Source organism: Misgurnus anguillicaudatus, chromosome 22, assembly GCF_027580225.2.
Source record: "Misgurnus anguillicaudatus chromosome 22, ASM2758022v2, whole genome shotgun sequence".
In the NCBI taxonomy this organism is placed as follows: domain Eukaryota; kingdom Metazoa; phylum Chordata; class Actinopteri; order Cypriniformes; family Cobitidae; genus Misgurnus; species Misgurnus anguillicaudatus.
This window is the reverse complement of record NC_073358.2, coordinates 1,811,363-1,831,492: the sequence shown is the minus strand read 5'-3', so window position 1 is coordinate 1,831,492 and position 20,130 is coordinate 1,811,363. Positions and strand designations below refer to the sequence as shown.

At 38.7% G+C, this 20,130-nt stretch overlaps 1 protein-coding gene across 2 annotated transcripts in view; it reads left to right on the top strand.

Annotated features, from left to right (window-relative positions):
• Positions 1-20,130, top strand: part of pappaa (pregnancy-associated plasma protein A, pappalysin 1a) — an 84,679-nt gene that overhangs the window by 51,223 nt on the left and 13,326 nt on the right. Inside the window, exons 12-23 of one of the 2 annotated variants that reach the window (XM_055200295.2) lie at positions 572-679; positions 1,102-1,234; positions 1,418-1,631; positions 6,135-6,309; positions 11,631-11,814; positions 13,047-13,248; positions 13,793-13,988; positions 14,176-14,323; positions 15,000-15,115; positions 17,742-17,813; positions 17,901-17,954; positions 19,541-19,639. In XM_055200295.2, coding sequence (XP_055056270.2) covers positions 572-679; positions 1,102-1,234; positions 1,418-1,631; positions 6,135-6,309; positions 11,631-11,814; positions 13,047-13,248; positions 13,793-13,988; positions 14,176-14,323; positions 15,000-15,115; positions 17,742-17,813; positions 17,901-17,954; positions 19,541-19,639 — 1,701 coding nt within the window. The remainder of the gene's footprint in view (positions 1-571; positions 680-1,101; positions 1,235-1,417; positions 1,632-6,134; positions 6,310-11,630; positions 11,815-13,046; positions 13,249-13,792; positions 13,989-14,175; positions 14,324-14,999; positions 15,116-17,741; positions 17,814-17,900; positions 17,955-19,540; positions 19,640-20,130) is intronic. The other variant, XM_055200297.2, reaches the window with a different exon arrangement.

Sequence of the window (20,130 nt, the reverse complement as noted above, 5' to 3'; positions counted from 1 at the left end):
GAGCGATAGTTTCACATGAGCGCGCAATAGTTTTACGTGAGCACGCAAAACTAAACTAAAAAAAAATCTGCACATGAAGGTTTTGCGTGAGCACATGAAAGCTTTAGATTTTTTTTCTCAAATGTCACCTTAGGGGTTCCGTAGTTTTTAGTACAAATATCTTAAAATTCTTAAAAGACCTAAGAAAATAAATAATAGATATAATTATATAAAATTAAAGCAAGCAAAAAAGAACAAAATTAGCCAATGGGGTAAGACTTTTTTATTAAATGTTAAAGAACAAAGTTAACCTATATCAAGATTTTTTTTCTTACCCCATTGGCAGATTTTTTGCGGGTTTTTTGTTGTTGTTGTTGCACAAATTCACTTACATTTTTTGTCTTTAGTCTAAAAACTGGAATTATTTTTATTATCTTAATTGAAGAATTTTTTGATATTTGTACTGGAAACAAGACAAAAATACTTTTTTTGCAGTGCAGCTATATATTTCAGTCATCAGACATAAAAAAATCACTCATTACATTGTCTAGAAAATATAGTTAATGTATTTGTCATTTGTTGGGTGTTACAGACGTGCCAGTCCAAAGTATTTGATTTGTCTGATGGGGTTTCTCAGTACGCCTGGTTTCCATGTCGTGAGGCGCAGGGCTTGTCTTGGTATACTCAATATTGGCTGAAGGTAAGAATTGCTCTAGTAAACTTTCAGACTGCTCAAAAGATCAGACTTTTGGTTATTCTCAATAATCATTTAATACGCAATAAGCCCTTGGAGAGGCAATTGCTTAAATTAAATAAAAGCCTCTGATTATAATAATGATGATGTTTATGCTTATTTATTTTGGAAAATGTTGCAAAAGTGGACCACAGACCCAGCATGCATAAAGGAGATCTTGGTCCTCTGACAAAGTTTCATTAGGCTATGATGAAAATAATTTGGAGTATTTTTCATTAAATGGGCTGTTTTGTGTTTCAGAACGATATAGTATTTACAAGCATGTATTTTTGGAAAGTCACTATTTTTCCTTTAGGGAATTGAGAAGATACTATATATCAAACACTTGCATTCTGTATGTGGCAATCAGCAGATCTGATCTTCCACAGGCTCATTTCTTTCCTATGGTCGCTGCGGCTGTCATCATCCATTTAGCTGCAGACGGCACCAGCTACATCGATCAAACCCAATGCAACGTTACAGTTCAGCTGATTGACACTAAAGGGGACGTTCACAGTTTAGGTGAGCACTGGTGCAGGTTGTCGCCGTCGGCAGCCGTACAAAACTAGGACGTGTGCATCGTTTAATTGGTTGCGTAGCCCATAAAGATATAGGACAGAATATGATTGTTTGCATATATATATCATATACAAATTTATGCTTGGTGCTTGGATATTAAAATGCAGTCTGTCCATCTCATCTCAGGTGACTGGCGTCTGAGCTGTCGATCCAATCCACTGGTGATTCCGGTGTATCACGACTTGAGCGTCGCTTTCTACCACACCCAAGCCATCCTCCTTATGTTTCGCTCTGACCTGGTGGCCATCTCCGGCGTCGGCCTGCGCACCTTCCAGTTCTTCGACCCCATAACCATCAGCGGCTGCCAGAGCAATGAGATCTACAACCCCATGGGCCAGAGGTGAGAGATCACACTGTAGTCATGTCTCTTTTCAATTTGTGACATGGTTTCATTTCGTTGGCAATGCAAAGTTCATGGATTCGATTTCTAATGAACACAAGACACTGAAAACATGCATATTTGGTTTTGTGTAAATATATTTAATAATGTGAAAGATATTTATAAATCTGTGCACATTTACTTCCTTTACATTACAGTTATTCTTCAAAAGATCTGCAGCGTTCGAGAATCTATAAGATATCAAAATATCGCTATACATATGTCAATGGTTTGCAATAACTGATGGACATATATTTGTGTATTATATTGGACTTACGTTCCACCTAAAGTCGTTCTGCTCTTACTGTGATTTTTTTCTCTATGAAGTGCAATTAAATGGACACACACGTACTGTACATACAGTACGACTCCTTCACTTCCTCTGGTCCACACACACACACACAAATATGTTGTACACCACTTCATATTTTGGCTACGGGACTTCGCGTCTTGTATGGAGTCGTCTGTGGAGGCCTTTGACCGCCGGCAAAATGTTTCCCGTAATGCTGCCCGATCTACAAAACACCATGTCCCCAATTCCCAGTGTTGTTAACAACGGAGGCCATTAACATGCTTCGGGTTTATGTTCTCTCCACTTTTTCTCAACTGTATGCCACTTCAGCAGGAGTTTAATGTGTTCGGAGCGCCGTGTTTTATTCACTACATTGGCACTAAGTTTTGGCTCATAGGATTATAGAAAATAGCTTGCAAAGCAATATAACCGAAAACATTAGGCCAAATATTAACAGATACTTGTCTGTGTGTGCCGTTCATAATTCAGTATGGTTTTGTGCACTTTTAGACACTACAGTTGGGGAAATATAAACATTTCACTATTTAGAGACAAAATCATTACAACTTCACGGTATAAGTACAATAAATACAATACAATTAGGGCTGCGTAACGATTAATCACGACTAATTGTTTGCAAAATAAAAGTTATATATTATATATATATATAAAGTTACATATATACTTTGTGTAGACTGTGTATAATAATTCTGTATATATAAATGCACACACATGCATGTTATTTATTAAAATATATATTAAATATATAAAATATATATTTAAGAAATATTTACATGTAAATATAAAAATGTATATATACAAGTATAAATGCTTAATAAATACTCCCCCCCCTTAAAATTATACATGCACGTGTGTGTATTTTTATGCATAATTATTATACACAGTACACACATATAAATGATGTAAACTTTAATTTTGCAAATGATTAGTTGCGATTAATCGTTATGCAGCCCTAAATACAATACAATTATTCACTGGTGTCTCAAAATGACATGGGTTTGTAAGTCACTTTGGATAAAACGTGTGCAAAATTGATAAATGTACAATTATTGCATGTAGTCTTCTAGTTAATATGAGGTCAGACACATGCATTATAGAATAAAGTGGCGGTCACATCACTTTTCGTTCCATTGACTTCCATTGAAACGCAAGCTTGTGCAAAAAGATTTAACATTTAGCTGCATAGCAAAGTTTAAGTCTGGGGAACTCTGACCTGAAAATTCATATCACATAGAGACCAGTAGAAAACCAGTACGTCACGGCTCAAAAATGGACGCAGCAATGTCTGAAAAATATAAAGTCTAGTGTCACCTCCCCATAACTCGAGAAAATATTGTTTAAAATAGTTTTGCATGATTGCATTTCATACCCCTACTGAAAAATCCAGCTAAGACCAGCAAAAGCTGGGGAGCTGGTTTTAGCTGGTCTCCCAGATTGGTTTTTGCTGGTTTTGCAAGATGTGTTTTGGTCACTTTTAACCTGGACCAGCTTTGCCAGGCTGGGAGGACCATCTTAAACCAGCTACTGCCACCTTAAAGCTTATGCTGGATTTTTCTTTGCAGAAGCATCATTTATATACAAATCCCAATACTGTGTGAGTAAAGCAGAAATCTGTCAGGATTACAACAATGCAATGGTTTCCAAGCGCTCGACAGAAGCTTCTTTTCAGGTTCTCTTGCATTAGAAAATGTGGCTGAAACCGAAAACCATATTTCTTCATTTCTCGCATGCGTCCCTGCTAACAGAACAGGACCCATAGCTCATGTTTGCCCCTCTCTGACCGCAGCCAAATCTGTCAGGATTCTACTTGGTCAGCTAAGAGATGAAAATGCCAACTCTGCATTTACAGACTGGCTCCAGTATTTTTTCTTGCCACTTTCTTCTGTGTGAGCAAACTTCAGCCAGCATTGTTCATTTGGTCACATCATTTGCTCTTTATGTAACAGTGTGCATGTTCAAAACAAAAACTGATGTTTGGTACCTCTTCAGGTCCGGTATGAAAGCACCTGTAGGTGTCCAATATGCATCAGAAAAACAAAGGGATGCCCTTAACACCAAATATCATGTGCTTGTTTTGTATTATAGTCCAACAATATGTTTCTGATGGTTATACATGGTGTTTAGGTGGTCATTAGCTGGTTTAGGTAGTATCCCTACTGAAAAGACAAACCCAATAGCTTGTCCAGGCTGGATAAACAGCTTAACTGCTTTGCCAGGCTGGGAGGACCATCTTAAACCAGCTAAGACCAACCAACCAGCTTAGCCAAGCTTCCAGCCTGGTCAAGCTGGTCTTCCAGCCCTCTAAAAGTTTTGGCTGGATTTTTTAGTAGGGATACCACCCAAGTTTAACTAGTGAGGACCTGATTAAGTGATTTGTGCTGGTATGATCTGTTTGAATACTACGGTAAATGTTTCCCCCGGTGTAATCACATCTCATTGACTGAATGAGAGTTTTGGTTGCTGTTAGTAACTCTTGTTTGTTTAGATACAGTATACTGGAAACATCTATTTATAATCCGGCTGGCAGGCTAATGAAGATTAATGTAAGGATGGTCAGGGAGAGATTGTGTGTGTGTGTGTCGCTGAAGTTAGATGTGATGTGTTTGTATTCTGCTGTCAGGCGTCTGAGGAATGACTTTTCATCGCTCGGGAGACTTAATGGAATTCTCAGTTGATTCATTCAAGCATCAAACTTTGTCACAGTTGTTTCTCCTCGTAAGTTTTACGACACACGCGACTGTCAGACGATCTGGAGTGCTGTTTGTGAATGAAGTGCCTCTGAAAGTGTGAAAAATTATAAATGAACCACGGGATATTTGATTCTTAGTACAATGTATGCATTATATAGTAAAACAATTAGCAGGGACCTTTTGGGCTTTAAAGGGCACCTATTATGTCAATTTTTACAACATGTAATATAAGTCTTAGGTGTGCCCAGAATGTGTCTGTGAAGTTTCAGGACAACATACCCCACATAGCATTTATTATAGCATGTCCAAAATGCCCCTATTTGGACGGGAACAAAAAGGCACTGCTTTTGTGTCTGTACCTTTAATTGCAAATGAGCTACAGCTCCTCACTTCTTTTAGTTAAAATAGATCTGATTCCTGTGAATACAGTCTGAGAAATAGGATCTTATTATTGAGATATGGCGGACAGCCGTGGGCGGGGCTTAATCAGTGTGATGTCACATTAACAAGAGAATCAAATTATGGGGATTAAAAAAGGATTTTCATTGTGGTTGTGTTCACACACTGCCAACATAAATTTGTCCAAACACCTTGTAAAAGTGGATTTTGCATAATAGGTGCCAACCTGTTACACTCTTTTCTGAATTTCTGCCTGAATGTGGCATGCCCAAATTTAAAAGCCCCTCATAACCACATACAGTGGAGTAAATGTAAAGTTTTTATGTCATTTTACAGGAAACCCCTCCAAATTTTACAAAACACTGTTGAAAGTGCTAAACATGGTTGTATGTGTTGTCAGTCGTCTAATTAAACACAAAAATAAATAGGTGCTTTTGATATTTTTTGCAAAAGTCTTTGAAAAGTGTATAACTCTGGCCCTGTGTGGTCACAAAACCTGCAGACAGTTTTGTTTGATTCCAGCTGATGTCAGTTTGTAGAGGTAAAAGGAAATTTATCTTTATCGTAATCTCTGCAAAAGTTATTCTATTCCAACTTAAGCGAGGAATGATACAATTCAATGATTCAATTTCCGCCTAAAAACATTTGAAGTGTCCCCATACCCACATACAGTGGAATAAATTTCTTTATATCATTATACAGGAAACCCTTTGAAGTTAAATTTAAAAGCTGTTGTTTGTGACAAATATTATTATTATTTTCTTTTTCATATGATAAACCACCCAATGGCAAGAATCACTCAAAAAACAATTTTACATTAAATATTTTATATTAAGTAATAATAAATAATTTTGGACCCTGTACAGGGTCCGCAGAGTTAAGATATCCCGTTTGAGGCCCCTGACTTACATTATTGTGTTACCATATAAAATTTTGCATGGATCAGAATTTACCGTAAAAATAAAAATGGTAAAATAACAACATGAATGTAAAATGTCATATTTAGCACACTTTCGTTTGTGGGCTACTCAACCATCTCTTCTTCATTTCCTCTGTGTGCAGCTGTGTAAATTATTCCTGTAAAGCCATTGATTGCAAGAAGCCATCGATCCGGAATGCAGATGTGAATTGCGGCGATGACGGAAAAGTGATGGTGGACAACGGAGCTCGCTGCACTGTCACATGTCACAGCGGTTACGACCTGAAGATCCACGGGGATAATAACATCAAGAGCCAGGTACTCCACATGAGAGATCTGAAACTGAACAGGCTCATCAAAGTCTAATTCTGATTCACGTCTCAACGTCTACAAGAATTCCTCCATAGTCCTTTAGGATGTTATCCAATTTTCCCTTCATTTAAAACTTGATATAGCTAATGTTGACCGTTTACCCAGCAATTGTGCGTGCTGTCTATTTTTGTGCATTTTTATGGAGAGGGTAGTCTTGAAGATACAAATACACTAAAATGAGTCACTGGCGTTTTGGCTTGTTTTAAAGACCTGCAGCATGCGTTTGACGTCTATTCACAATTCATATTAACAGTCCACACGCATTCGGCGTCATTTATGACGTCTGTACCCATTTATCACACAATCAACTGTAACATTATTACACTACATAAAATAATTTCCCATTGTTTTGCAGATTAATTATCATTTGACTGTAAATGCATTCCTTATGTAAATTAGATTTCATAATGATCAGGTTTATAATAATTCTCATGGCTTTTTCCATTAACCATTTTATTACATCGTTAAAGGAAATTGTAACTCAAAAATATCACTTTGAAGCACTGTTCATTTATGCAGGACGGCCTGTTCTGGGATCAGGATTAAATAGCCTTGGTCTGCATAATAAATCAGTAATTTGTTGCTGGAGTCATTGCAGTCTTGCATTGTCGGTTGTTGTAGGTCCTTGTTGTTCTAACATCATTTTTTTAGCTGTCCAAATAGCTGTAGCTATTGAATATCTAACCATAAATAAGTTGCATTTCTGGTAAATAATTATTTTTTTATTGCAGCATGTTTTTAAATACATGTATCTTGAATATGTAACTATTTTCTTGATATCTTATCAAGTTTGGCACTTGAAAACCAGTGACTTTTCCTTTGGTTGTCATTGCAATGATGTAACGTTTTGATTGACAGCTGCGCTCTGTGGTGATTCGAATCTGCTCGAATCAGTATGCGTGCATGAAAATGAAAGGACAGTCGATTTTTGCATCATTAAAAAGTTTGCTGTGCCACACGGCTTCCAGGAAATCTGCCTTAGATGATGTTATCGTCAAAACGATCTGTTCTCTTCACTTGTTTGTGTGCCTGTGTGTGTGTCCTTGTTTGTTTTCTTCGTGCAAACACTACGCTCAGATTGGAATGGATAACCAATGGAAAGCGGTCGAGGGGCTCACGGGATGTAACGTTTGCATTAGATGTTCAGCTAATGAAGAACGACACCGGTTCATCCCTCGTATACGGTAGTTAAAACTGAAAGAAAACGTTTCTGAGCCGCGCATTTCTGCAATAAATGTGCTCTGATATAAATCAATGTCACAGTTATGTACCAACACAATCTAACAGAAAATATAGCTGCTTGCTGCAATTATTAGGGTCAAGCCCAATATGAAAAAAATATATATTTTATTACGAAACCTCTGAGCATTACACAATTCATATGGTGCCACAAAAGATTCGAACCCCCATCCTGAACAGATCAAGGTTTGGAGTTTTTGGCTTAACAACATCTGTCATCATGCAGAGGAGGGGGTTTAGGAAGCAAGAATGAGAACAGAAAAGCACTATTCAATATGTTTAACGATTAACATGCTAAACTAACACAGCTTAAAGGTTAACCTGATTGACAAATAGCATGCTAAGCTAATAAGCGTAATGCAATAATTAAAATGTCAAAAATCTGTTCAGTAATTTCTGTGCAGCTCGGTCCAAAGATTATATGAGCCGCTTTTAAACAAAATTTAATCAAATTTGTAAGATGAGTTGGATAAAAAAGGGTTTAATTTGCTTTAAAATAACACATTAACAGAATGTTGGAAAATGACACGAGATATTGTTGGAATCGGCATAAACCAGGGAAAAAAAATAATTTCAAACTAAGTTCTTTGAAGTTACAAGCATTTTTGTATAAACCGTTAACTATCCGATGTGACTAGATTAAGCCGACATAATTATTATCAATTTCTGTTAAGCATTTCAAAAGTTATGAGCACAAAAAGCCATTTTGGGGCACTGTAGGTGGCACTGTTCCCAAAATTGGCACGGACGCCCAATTCATGGTGCCGATAAAGATAACCAAGTTTCGTTTCGATCTATCAAAGAATGGACAAGATACAGCCTCCGAACCAATTTTAAGATGACATTGTTACGTTTGCGAAGTTATAACTTTTGAACAAAGATAAAGTCAGCTGACATTGGCTTAACTTAGAACTTTCTTCTATACGTTACATTATTACTCCACTCATTAGTACGATTTAATCTTACCTGCTGTACTTTGCTACTTCTGTCGTCCTCAGATTTTTCTGTGTTTTATTAATTAAACAATTTTATTAAAAGTACTATATAAATAAAATTAAATTGAATAAAAAACTTAATTCTGTTAAGTCATTTCTGTGCAGCTCTGTCCGGTCCAAAGACCATCAGAGCCAAATTTCATAACAGTTGAACAAAAATTGAAGGAGGAGTGCAAAAACAAAATACTGTACTTTTCTAAATGGCCACTACTGTAATGGGCGGAGTCTTAATGTAAGATGTTCAATGCGATAATGTATGTTGAAGTATAATTTTTGTAGATCAAAGCATTCAAAAGTGGCACAATAAAGTTAGCGCTAAAGACACCAAAGTTGGTCAGATTACTTTTGAGGACCACGACTATGATTGTGCCAAATTTCATCAGTTTCCTACTTACGCTTCATGGAACCGGCATAGACTCCAATGGATATAGGAATACTAACGGATACAATAGGCGCTACAGCCCATTCAACAGATGCTTTTACCCAAACAGTGTATTCCTGTACCTGTTTGTACATGTATAATTGTGTAACCTTTGCAATGATGGCAAATCTCTACCAATTGAGTCGCAGGACCATTTTGTAACTTTAAGATCCTCCTTTAGCAGCAACACACATCCTCCTGTAAATGTTTCCTGTAGCTGTTTATGAGACTTTTATCGAATTTTATCCTCCAAATCTGTTTCAGTTCTTCAGTAGTTCTGTGTTGTCTTGATTGCACAATTGGTGTTTTTGAGGACAGCAGTTGTTTCCCAACATTCAAAATTGAACTGCCAAGTTAATATCAATGTCTGTTAGTGTTGTTAACTCACCTTTGGAGCTATCATCTTCAGATTTAAGATTAAAACATTTGTTAGGCATTCACTACATGATTAGATCCTGACAATTGAAAAAATATATTTATTTTGAATTAGGTCACAATGACAACAGAATTGCAGATCTAGGGTTTCATAATAGTGAAAAGCGAAACTATCGGTATCGGTAGAGTAAGTAATCAAATAGCAATATCGGCACATAAATGATCCCTAACATCTTTAACTCCGTGCATGCATAAGATTCTCCCAACCTGACTTTTTTTAGTTTATGGCCCACAAATATCAAAATGAATGTTATGCATGTTCATTAAAAATAATGGATTTATTGTAGCTCTTGTTCACAGTACTGTATGTGTGATTTGGTTACTCAATAATAGCATGACTGTGTTGAATTAGATCAAATGAGGAGAAACATTTGACTATAAAAGTGTTTAAAGTGAAATCCATCTACCCTATCCGTCTCTATCCCGCTGAACATTTACTGCCAGTATCCCAGTGTTTTATGTGCGTCTTATAGCCATGTTTGTGTGTTTATGACTAACTGTGACTAACTACGCTTTCAGAAAGAAAGATACAAAAGCAGTCACATTTACAAAGCTCCTATGCACTCTTTATGTACAAATGTGTACTTTTTAAAGGGTAGCCTATTGTTCCAGTGACAGCGAAACTCTTCTCCGTCAGCAACCACAACAAAAAGTCACTGGATCTTCTTCTGAAGATCTTTTAGTTGGACGAGAAAGCAGATTATAAACAGATGAGAACATGAGACTGTCCTGCACGATACTCTTGACCAAGAACGCACGCTAATATGTAGGACGATATTGATAAGGGCATTATTTTATACCCACAGGGAGTTGAGTTGTAAGGCGCTGTAATGCGTTCATGACTATAGGTCAGCATGTGCTGCCTGTCTTTCACATGAGAAGATGTGACCTTGTCTAATGCGATCATTTATTTTAGTTCGGACCCTTTCGGGAATTCTTAAACAGATCGATCGAGTTTAGCATGTGGAAGGCACATGTTTTATACAGAGAACTGACTTATGGCTACGTAAGGAGATATTGTTATGGCATATCAAATAGTATGAGATAAGACTGAAATATAGAAGACGGGAAGAAAATATACCGGAGCTTATCAATAACATCAATAAAGCACAGCTGTTTCCTCCACCAGCGCAGCCAAACCATCATTAGTTTCATGATAACTGTATGTTTTGTGATATCTTGAAATAAAACAACATCCGCCAATAATCCTGGTTATATTACAGTCGATTAGCAGATTATTTTGATAGTCGCAGTATACAGAGTCAAGCATTTTCAATTTGAAAGACATTGGTGGTCTTGATCAGGTGTTTTAGTCGGTGAACGAGTAAGAAATTTCATCTTGTTACTCTTGACTTGATGCTTTAACTCAAATGATCAATATTCTCCTCTTGAACAGAACAGCTCATCTTTCTCACTTTATCTTACTGTCACGTTCGCATCACATTACCTATTTGCTTACTTAACTGTAAGAGCTAGAAGATCTTGTACCCAGTTGTTTTTATGCAAGTCAAATTACATTAGATTTTAAAAAGTGCATTATACGGTGAAATTACAAAACAAAGATCCGAGGTCAGAGATGTCTGGGATGATGTGATGTCAGGTCATTTCAGGACATTTTTAGAATAACAGGATTTTGCGCAAGGATAGATGCCGACAGCGAGCGGTGTCCAAACTAAACACATTGTCCATCAAAACACAGCATCCTATAAAACTTTATAGACAGATGAAGATGTGTTGCTGTTGGTTTGTGCCTGAATGGCTTCTGCCTTTGTGTGTGCTGCTGATCATCCTAAGTGAAATGAATTCTCATGAGTGATTGATTTGTAAAGCTCCGTGCAACATGATATCTTGAGAATTGGACTTCTTAACTCAATTCCAATTGATTGTGACTTACAAAACACTCCAGTAAACATAAAAATACACAGCACACTCAAATACTATTTAATTTTATTATTAAAGTACATTTTAATAGATACTTCTTCCTCAGTGAGACGGGGCATTGTGGGATTGCCGTCATACGATGCTGCATTAGCATACCTACAGTATTTTACACTTTGAATAGTTTATGCTGCTTTGAGATCTTGCTTTTATCCTCACGTCTCTTCTTATCATGATAACAGCAGTTGCATGACTTACTGAACTGTTTTAATTGTTTTGTTGACGTGTTTTCTCTTCAGACGGACTCGAGCGTGACCATAACCTGTGCTGTTAGGAATTGGAACAAGCAGGTATCGTGCGAGCCGGTGGACTGCGGCCTGCCAGATAAATACCACGTGCACCCTGCCCACTTTAACTTCACAGAAGGCACCACGTACGGCAAGAAGAGCACGTTTCAATGCAGGGAACCCGCTCAGCTCGTGGGTGAGAACCTGGAAAATCTTAATGTAGCTGAACGGGCAAATTATCATGCTTAACAGTTTTAACAGAGCAGTAAACTTTATCCAAGCACACTAAACCTGGGGACATTTATATACAATTAACTAGAGATGCACCGATAGTCGATTATTCAGACTGATACCTGCTGATGCCGATAGAGCTCAAATTCATTGCATTTTCCTGTTCTCTTTTGAGTGACAGAGTAGTTAGGCCATAATTATCAGTTGTTTTTAAACTATCGGCTGATAGTCGATTATTCAAACTGATATCTGCCGATAGCTTGCCGATAGAGTTCAAATTCATTGCATTTTCCTGTTCTCTTTTGTTTACAGGATATATCGGCCATAACTATCGGCCGATAGTCGATTATTCAGATTCAGACTGATATCTGCCGATTGTTTGCCGATAGAGTTCAAATTCATTGCATTTTCCTGTTCTCTTTTGATTTACAGGATATATCGGCCATAACCATCGGCCGATAGTCGATTATTCAGACTGATATCTGCCGATAATTTGCCAATAAAGTTCGAATTCATTGCTCTTTCCTGTTCTCTTTTGATTGACAGGATATATCAGCCATAACTATCTGCCGATAGTCAATTATTCAGACTGATATCTTCCAATGCCGATAGTTAGCAGATAAAGCTCAAATTCATTGCATTTTCCTGTTCTCTTTCGATTGACAGGATATATCAACCATAAGAATTGTCCGATAGTCGATTATTTAGACTGTTATCTGCTGGTAGTTTGCCGATAGAGTTCACATTCATTGCTCTTTCCTGTTATCTTTTGATTGACAGGATATATCGGCCACACATATTGTCCGATAGTTGATTATTCAGAATGATATCTGCTGATAGTTTGCCTATAGAGCCAAAAAGAGTTCAAATTCATTGCTCTTTCCTGTTATCTTTTGATTGACAGGATATATCGGCCATACATATTGTCCGATAATTGATTATTCAGACTGATATCTGCCAATGGTTTGCCAATAGAGCCAAAAAGAGTTCAAATTCATTGCTCTTTCCTGTTATCTTTTGATTGACAGGATATATCGGGCATGACTATTATGCCGTTTTTAAACTATCGGCCGATATATCGGTAGTTATCAGTTGATTTTTTTGTGTGAGATCTTCAGAAGAATTTTTAAACCAAAAGTCACAAAGTAAAAGATAGAGCATTCACACTTTCATGTCTTCTTTTCTTTTGGTGTGTAGGCACTAATAATACTCTGACCTGTATGGAGGACGGTCTGTGGTCATTTCCGGAGGCTTTATGTGAACTGCGCTGTCCGGCACCGCCTCCCGTACCCAACGCCATGCTTCAGACCAAGCGCTGCAATGATACGGGTCTTAAAGTGGGAACCCTCTGCAAATACAAATGTAAACCTGGATACCATGTGGCCAAAAAGCCAAAAAGGTCAGCAACATCAGATTTCTCGCAAATCAGCTCGACTTAACCGACAATAAGTGCTTCCAAGCGAACAGGCTCACAATTTTCAACTGATGGACAATAAACATATGGCTTTTATGAAGCCATACTGTATTTATAGACCAAATAGATCAAGGGTGCCCAACTCGGTCCTAGAGTTTAGCTTCAACCCTAATCAAACACACCTGAAGCAGCTAATTAAGGTCTTACTAAGCATACTAGAAACTTGTTGGAGCTAAACTTTGCAGTATACCAGCCCTCCAGGACTGAGTTTGGGCATCCCTGATATAGATTCTTAGTTGCGTTCTTTGTACTATGATGACCAGTAGAAAATAACTTATTATCAACCCAAAACATCTCTTTCATTGTACCTTTGCAACAACCACTCAGAACACTGTTGTAACATTGTGTCAAGATGTTTTGCAAGGGCAAGCCAGACATATTTTCTTTAGAAAATGTAAATCTAGTTTAACTTAAAAGTATTTGCAAAACGAATGGATACAAGCAGTATTTCGGTCTCTTTTTTTAACAGGAGAGCCTTTAAGCGTCAGTGTACAGAAGACGGGCGCTGGTTGGAAGGCGCATGTGAACCTGTGACGTGTCCGCCTCCCCCATCTGTCTTTCATGGTATGTATCAGTGCACAGACGGCTTCAAGTTCGACAGCACCTGCTGGATCCACTGCAATGGGACGAACCACTCGCCGAGACAACATCCGCCTTGCAAACAGGTCTGTCTTTAAAATGTCCTCATGTTACTTTGATATACATACAGATATAAACCTACACTGTTTATGTGCATCTGTCTCAATAGAGTTGACAGGATTTATAAAGTTGGACTCAATGCAGCATCTGTAAAATTCAACCAAGATGCAGCCAAAGTAGGTTTTGGTAACACGTGTCTCGCTCTCATCACAGGGGGTCAACACCAACGTCATCCGCTGTAGGAAGGATGGAAACTGGACCGGAAGCTTCCGCTTATGCCCACAGCTAAAGGGTCAATGTTCTCTACCTCAGAACCTGCATCCCAGTATCCGGATAAGCTGCAGGAAGGGATACGGCATAGGTGGGTATTTTGATGTCTGCAAACACTATGGGAGTGCACTGGAGTGAAAATTAGTCAAAAGACATGCACGAACCAATGAAAGTCCACCACATTATGCAAATCTGTACTGGTGAACTACACTGGAAAACATTCTTGTTGCATTTACATTTTTAAGCTTAATCAACTTAAAATGTACAATTAATTTAAACTTTCTTGACTAGTGAGGAGTTTGTAAGTGCAACGATTTTTACAGTGACTCATTACTAGTAATTCATGAGTTTGCATTAAAATGTAATCAATAAGGAATAAGATAAAGCATATTTGGCGTGCTGTCCGAGGGGAGGGCTCAGAGCTCTGAATTTTAGCCCGAACCCAGAGTACTCCCCCCTCTTTTAATGGGATAGATGCACTAGCTGAGGGTGAGGTGATGGGGTGGAGGAGGGACGCTGCAAAAACGGGACAGAGGTAAGGGATGGCTATTTGCGCTGATTGGTTGGATTACATGACCATGCTCCTCCCGAACTTGGTTAAATAAACTTCATTATATATCATAAAAACATCAGTGAAGACATGATAACAGTCACACGCTTCATTGAGGCACTGAGAAGCAGAGAAACAAGATAAAGGAGGTGATTCATGTATGGTTGGAGCTGTTATGAAAGCTGTCTGATGTTATCTGTCTCTCTCTCTCTCTCAGGTGAAGAGTGCGAGTTATCATGTAGAGACAGCAGCAATGATGTGATCATCTTGCCGACTAACATGACGACCAGCAGCGTCCTCAGACATCACTGGATGAATCCTCCTAAAGTCAAGGTAGGTGTTTCTCATTCATCCCTTACGAAAATTAACCATGTTTTGTGGTAAAAGTGTAGTAACCATGTTTTTATGGTGTATTGATTATTAACCATGGTTATTTTGTGGTTACCACGTTTTTTTGTTTTAACTGTAGTAAAACCATTGTTCATTTTTGTAAGGGATATCAGGTCCTCAAACTCTGAGGTGATGCAGATATTGTGCCTAGATTATTGAATACTGTCCTGATGGGAGGGATACATGCATTACTTATTTGATAGTTACTATTTATTTACACCATAATACCAAAGTCATTTGATAAGGAACCGTGTGTAACATTACTTATGCTGTGTGACCTAAAGTGATCTGAAGAAATCACATCGCCGTTTAGGGAAACAAAAATCGCTCAGCTTGAGTTTCAAAGCAAACCTCACTAAGCGAACACATGCAGTGTTGTTAACTTTCGAGCCGCATGTAGTAGTCGTCTGCGCCAGCCTTCGTCCAATTACCATTCATTAGTTGCAAACTCAGGCATGCGTGGCTTTCCAATTACCTTGCATGGGTAAAACTGGGTATGATTACAGTAATCTCTGAACCCGTTTGAACCGCAGCGAGACGGGGGCAGAGTCATAAAAGGTAAAACGCTGCCTGTAATCACTATAATTTAAAAAAATGACCCTATTACAGACACTATTAGAACAGCTTGATTTAAATTTACCTGTCAGAAGTACTACAGGGCTCGTAGATTTGACTTTTTGTCGTGTAAGCGAACACCTGTGGATGCTTTGCAGACGGGTTACACACACGGCTCGTATCGAAGATGAATTTGAACGAGCGTTCGATTTCCTCTTCGCATGGCCGTCGTGTTTAGATTTGTGTCAGGTCAGGCGATTTTCAGCAGAGAAACGGAACGACACGGTTGTGATTGATTCGTGTAATTGATATGATCTTCACTGGGCGGTAATTTGAGTCTGGAGACAGAGCGCGAGGGGAAGAGGAGGCCGAATCGATGCGGCTGAAATGTTCCAGGGGGGTTGACTGAGGTGAGATCGATGGCGTTCTGCACAAGTCGCCCCGTGTCAATCGATGGCGTTCGAATTCCACAGCACTCGTTGCCTTCTGCTCGCCACGCAAGGACACCGTCCGTCCCGTAAGCTGCCCTGATTGACACCCTGGCTAATGCTAATGGTCGTGCTGTGTTTTTTGGCCAACGTCCTATAAATTCACACCGGCCAAGGTGTCAACAGAGGTGCCGGGAGAGAAGTGGAAAAGCACGAGCGACGGCGAACTGACTGACGTTCGGTTGATGCTCACCAGCCCTTACAAAGCTGTCAGCAGTCCCTCACACCGTGAATCCCAAATCCAGTTCTTACTCAATGCGTTTATTCTTCGTGTTGTTTTTCCTGCTGAGTCGTGAATCAGTTATTATGACGAATCGCCCTCGAGAGCGAGTCGTTTTGGGTTTCGCTGCTGACCTACTAAGAATCCTCTCTTATTTTCTCACTTCACTTACATCAGCAGAATTACAGCGCACATTGCTGATGCACGAGCATTGGGCTTGGCACGCCGTGGCCTTTACGTAATGCCGGTGGCAGTCGATCTTTCATGCCGAGGGGAGTACTAATATTAACCTCGAATTAATAACCCAAACCTTTATTAAAAGGCTTGAGAGCTAAATGCAATCTGGGAGACTGTTCCAAGAGACCGTGCCCCATCTAATTTGATAAAGCTACAATGATGGCACGCCGGTCCAGGGGAGACGGAACGATACGACCGCACGCCCTGAAATCTATCAGTAAGGTCGTGTCGTTCTAACGTCACATAACTTATTCATTGCCCTCCGTTGAATCCTACGGTATTCTGGACTGCTGTGGGACTATTTAAATGTGCTGCTCCTACAAACCTGATGACCCTCATCGACTTTTTCGGGGGTATTTTATCAGGGGGCCAAGTTAAACTCTGCAGGATGGTGGCACAACTCTGGCCTAGTGGTTAAACATCTGCTCCGGTTTAAGGAAAGTTGGTTATGAGTTTACTGTCATGTTGCATAAAAGGCATGGCATAGTAAATAAGTTTGGCACCGTCTTATCCCCAAAAGCAATCCAATAGTACCCCCCCCCACACACACACACGCCCGTGTGCATTATTTATAAGCTCTTCTGAAATGCTTTTCTGTTATTTTCCACTGCCTTTATTTCTCAGTTTTTGGCATTGATTTGCTGAGTGGCATGAAATGAAAAATACCTTAGTTTGCAGTGGCTGGTGCAGCATAAGAGCGCGGTGGTTATTTGTGTGTGTTTTAGAGTCACAAACGTAACACTGTGTGCTGCACTTTTAAATGTAAGTTGTCGCGTCATTTTACATGTTATGAAAATGGTTACGTTTCACAAGCTGTTGACTTTGGATCAAGTCCTGTTTTTCAAGTTGGCAAGGGTAAATATTCCTATTTGGGTTTTTATGCTTGGTGTCCAGTAGGAACAAAACATCTACCTACGTGAAACCTGCATTGCATTTTCTGATTCAGTGCAAGGCGACCCATAGCGGACATTTACACAAGCCGACAACGACCTTTGTCTTTTGATGATGCTGTTGTGTTTCTGGAGGGTTTGGCTTTCTAAGCATCTTTTGTTTTTACGTCTCTTTACAGCACATCGTGTGTACTATGGGTCTGAAGTGGTACCCTCATCCAGAAGTCCTTCACTGCATCAAAGGCTGTGAGGTAAGACACCCGTCTATATCCACTCAAATCTATCCTGGGTCTTCCCTCCCTCACTGGCAACACTTTTGCCTTGACCTCCATTTTCAGAGGCCTAAGAAGATTAATGAAGATTATGAAGATGTAGAAGAGCTCTACGCTAAAGTCAGTACATGACGTACTTTGATTAAGCTGCTCTCTTGCTGTCATTCTGTTGTTTCTTGAGACTTGTGCAAATGGTTTTGAATGTCTGCTGACGTTTTTGTCAGTTTTCACACATACGCTCTGACCTGTTTGGTACAAAAACATCAACTGTGGATGTCAGGAGGTCTTGCACAGATTAAGAAATCAACAAGGAAAAAGGGGAAACTAGACAGGAAAGCACATGGCCTGATTAAAACAAACAAAGCCATGAGCTATCACACAAAACACGTGGGGCTGTCACGATCGTGACACTAGACTAGAAAAACGTTTTAAGCCCGTTGACATAAGCAGAACAAAGGCACACTGCCATTCTGCGTCTTACCTATTGTTTATTTTTTGTCCAATTTTTGTGTGTTACTTCCAAAAAGTTTGATCATTTTATTGGTTTGCAGTTTGCCAACTCAAATTCAACTCATAAAATGAATGAAATTTAAAATTCTAATATTAGTACAATAATACAAAAACTTTTATTAAATATATATTTTTAATCTCATATTTAAAGTGCATTTAGAATTTTTATTTTGGTGCAACACTAGTTTCCACATCAACACCAACTTCATATGTGACCCTGGACCATAAAACCAGTCATAATGGTATTTTTTCAATGGAGATTTATACATCACCTGTTTGTTAGGATAGGACAATATTTGGCGGAGATACAACTATTTGAAAATCTGGAATCTGAGGATGCAACAAAATCTAACAATTAAGAAGGTCACCTTTGAAGTTGTCCAAATGAAGTCCTTAGCAACACTTTACTAATGATAAATAAAGTTTTGATATATTTACGGTAGAAAATGTACAAAATATCTTCATGGAACATGAACATGATGATTTTTGGTATAAAAAATCTAGAATTTTGACCCATACAATGTTTTGTTAGCTATACTACAATTATACCCGTGCGACTACTGGATTTGTTGTCCACGCAGGGCCGGATTATCCATAGACGGGATTGGGCAATTGGGGGCACCAAGGGCTCCAGCCTTTTGTTGTAAATTGAGTCTTTTGGGGTCTCTTATGGCCAGAATCGTCAAGGGGGTTGTATTATTCATTGGTCACAACTTCCTATTCTGAAAGTTTGATCAATTGTACATAAAGACATGTGCAATAAATGCATAGAGAGTTCAGTCTATTTAAAATCAAAGTTATATACAGTTTAGATTTTGGGGAAAAATGTCTGCTTACGCTCCTAACATTTACAGTGAGGGGCTACAGTGCTACTACTAACAAGTTATTTAGGAGCCCTGCAATGACTAGACCTTTAAAATATGGGGGGGGGGCTTCAAATGTGATCACCCTAGGGCACTACATTGTGTTAATCCAGGCTTAGTTCACACACATATACATGTATATAAAGAGTTTGAGTTTGTCCTTTGGAAGATTTTTTAACCCATTATTTGTAGTTTTGTTATCGATGCGTCTGAATGGTTTGTGACTGTGAGCATTTTAATTTGTATTTGTGATGTGTTCATCATTCACAGAGCAATGCAAATCCATTTTTTTCTTTTAGTGTTGCTCTGAATTTGTGGTGTCTTTTCTCACAGCCGTTCATGGGTGATAATTACTGTGATGCCATCAACAACCGAGCTTACTGCAACTATGATGGAGGAGACTGCTGCCATTCCACTGTCAAGACTAAGAAGGTACTGAACCCATCCACAACACTACAACTATTTGTTATTATTAATATTATGCATTCTTTGTACAAGTCTTTTATTTTTCCTTTTAATCAGTTATCACTGTCCAGTAGTTTCAGCATTTGCACAATTTCATTCGGTTGGCTCTATACTACTTCTTGGAGTCTGTGCATATGGGTGTATATCACAGGCTTGGAAAAAGTTGCATGTTATACAAGGATCTGAACCTGTAAATCTGCTTGAGGTAGTTAGTAGCAGGTAGGTTAGATATCCGTGAGTGCAGATTTATTCACATAATAAACTCCATTTCCTTTCATTTCATTGGTCTTTACAGTGAGATAACAGAAGCAGAGCCAATAATGACACTGATCAAATAGTTCTTGAGCTTATAATTTCCCACTTATAGGATCCCAAAGTGTCGTAAATTTGGGTAAATTTGGGATCTGCTAGTTGGCAAGTTGACGTTTCCAGGCAGCTCTGAGCTTTTCTCCTTTTGC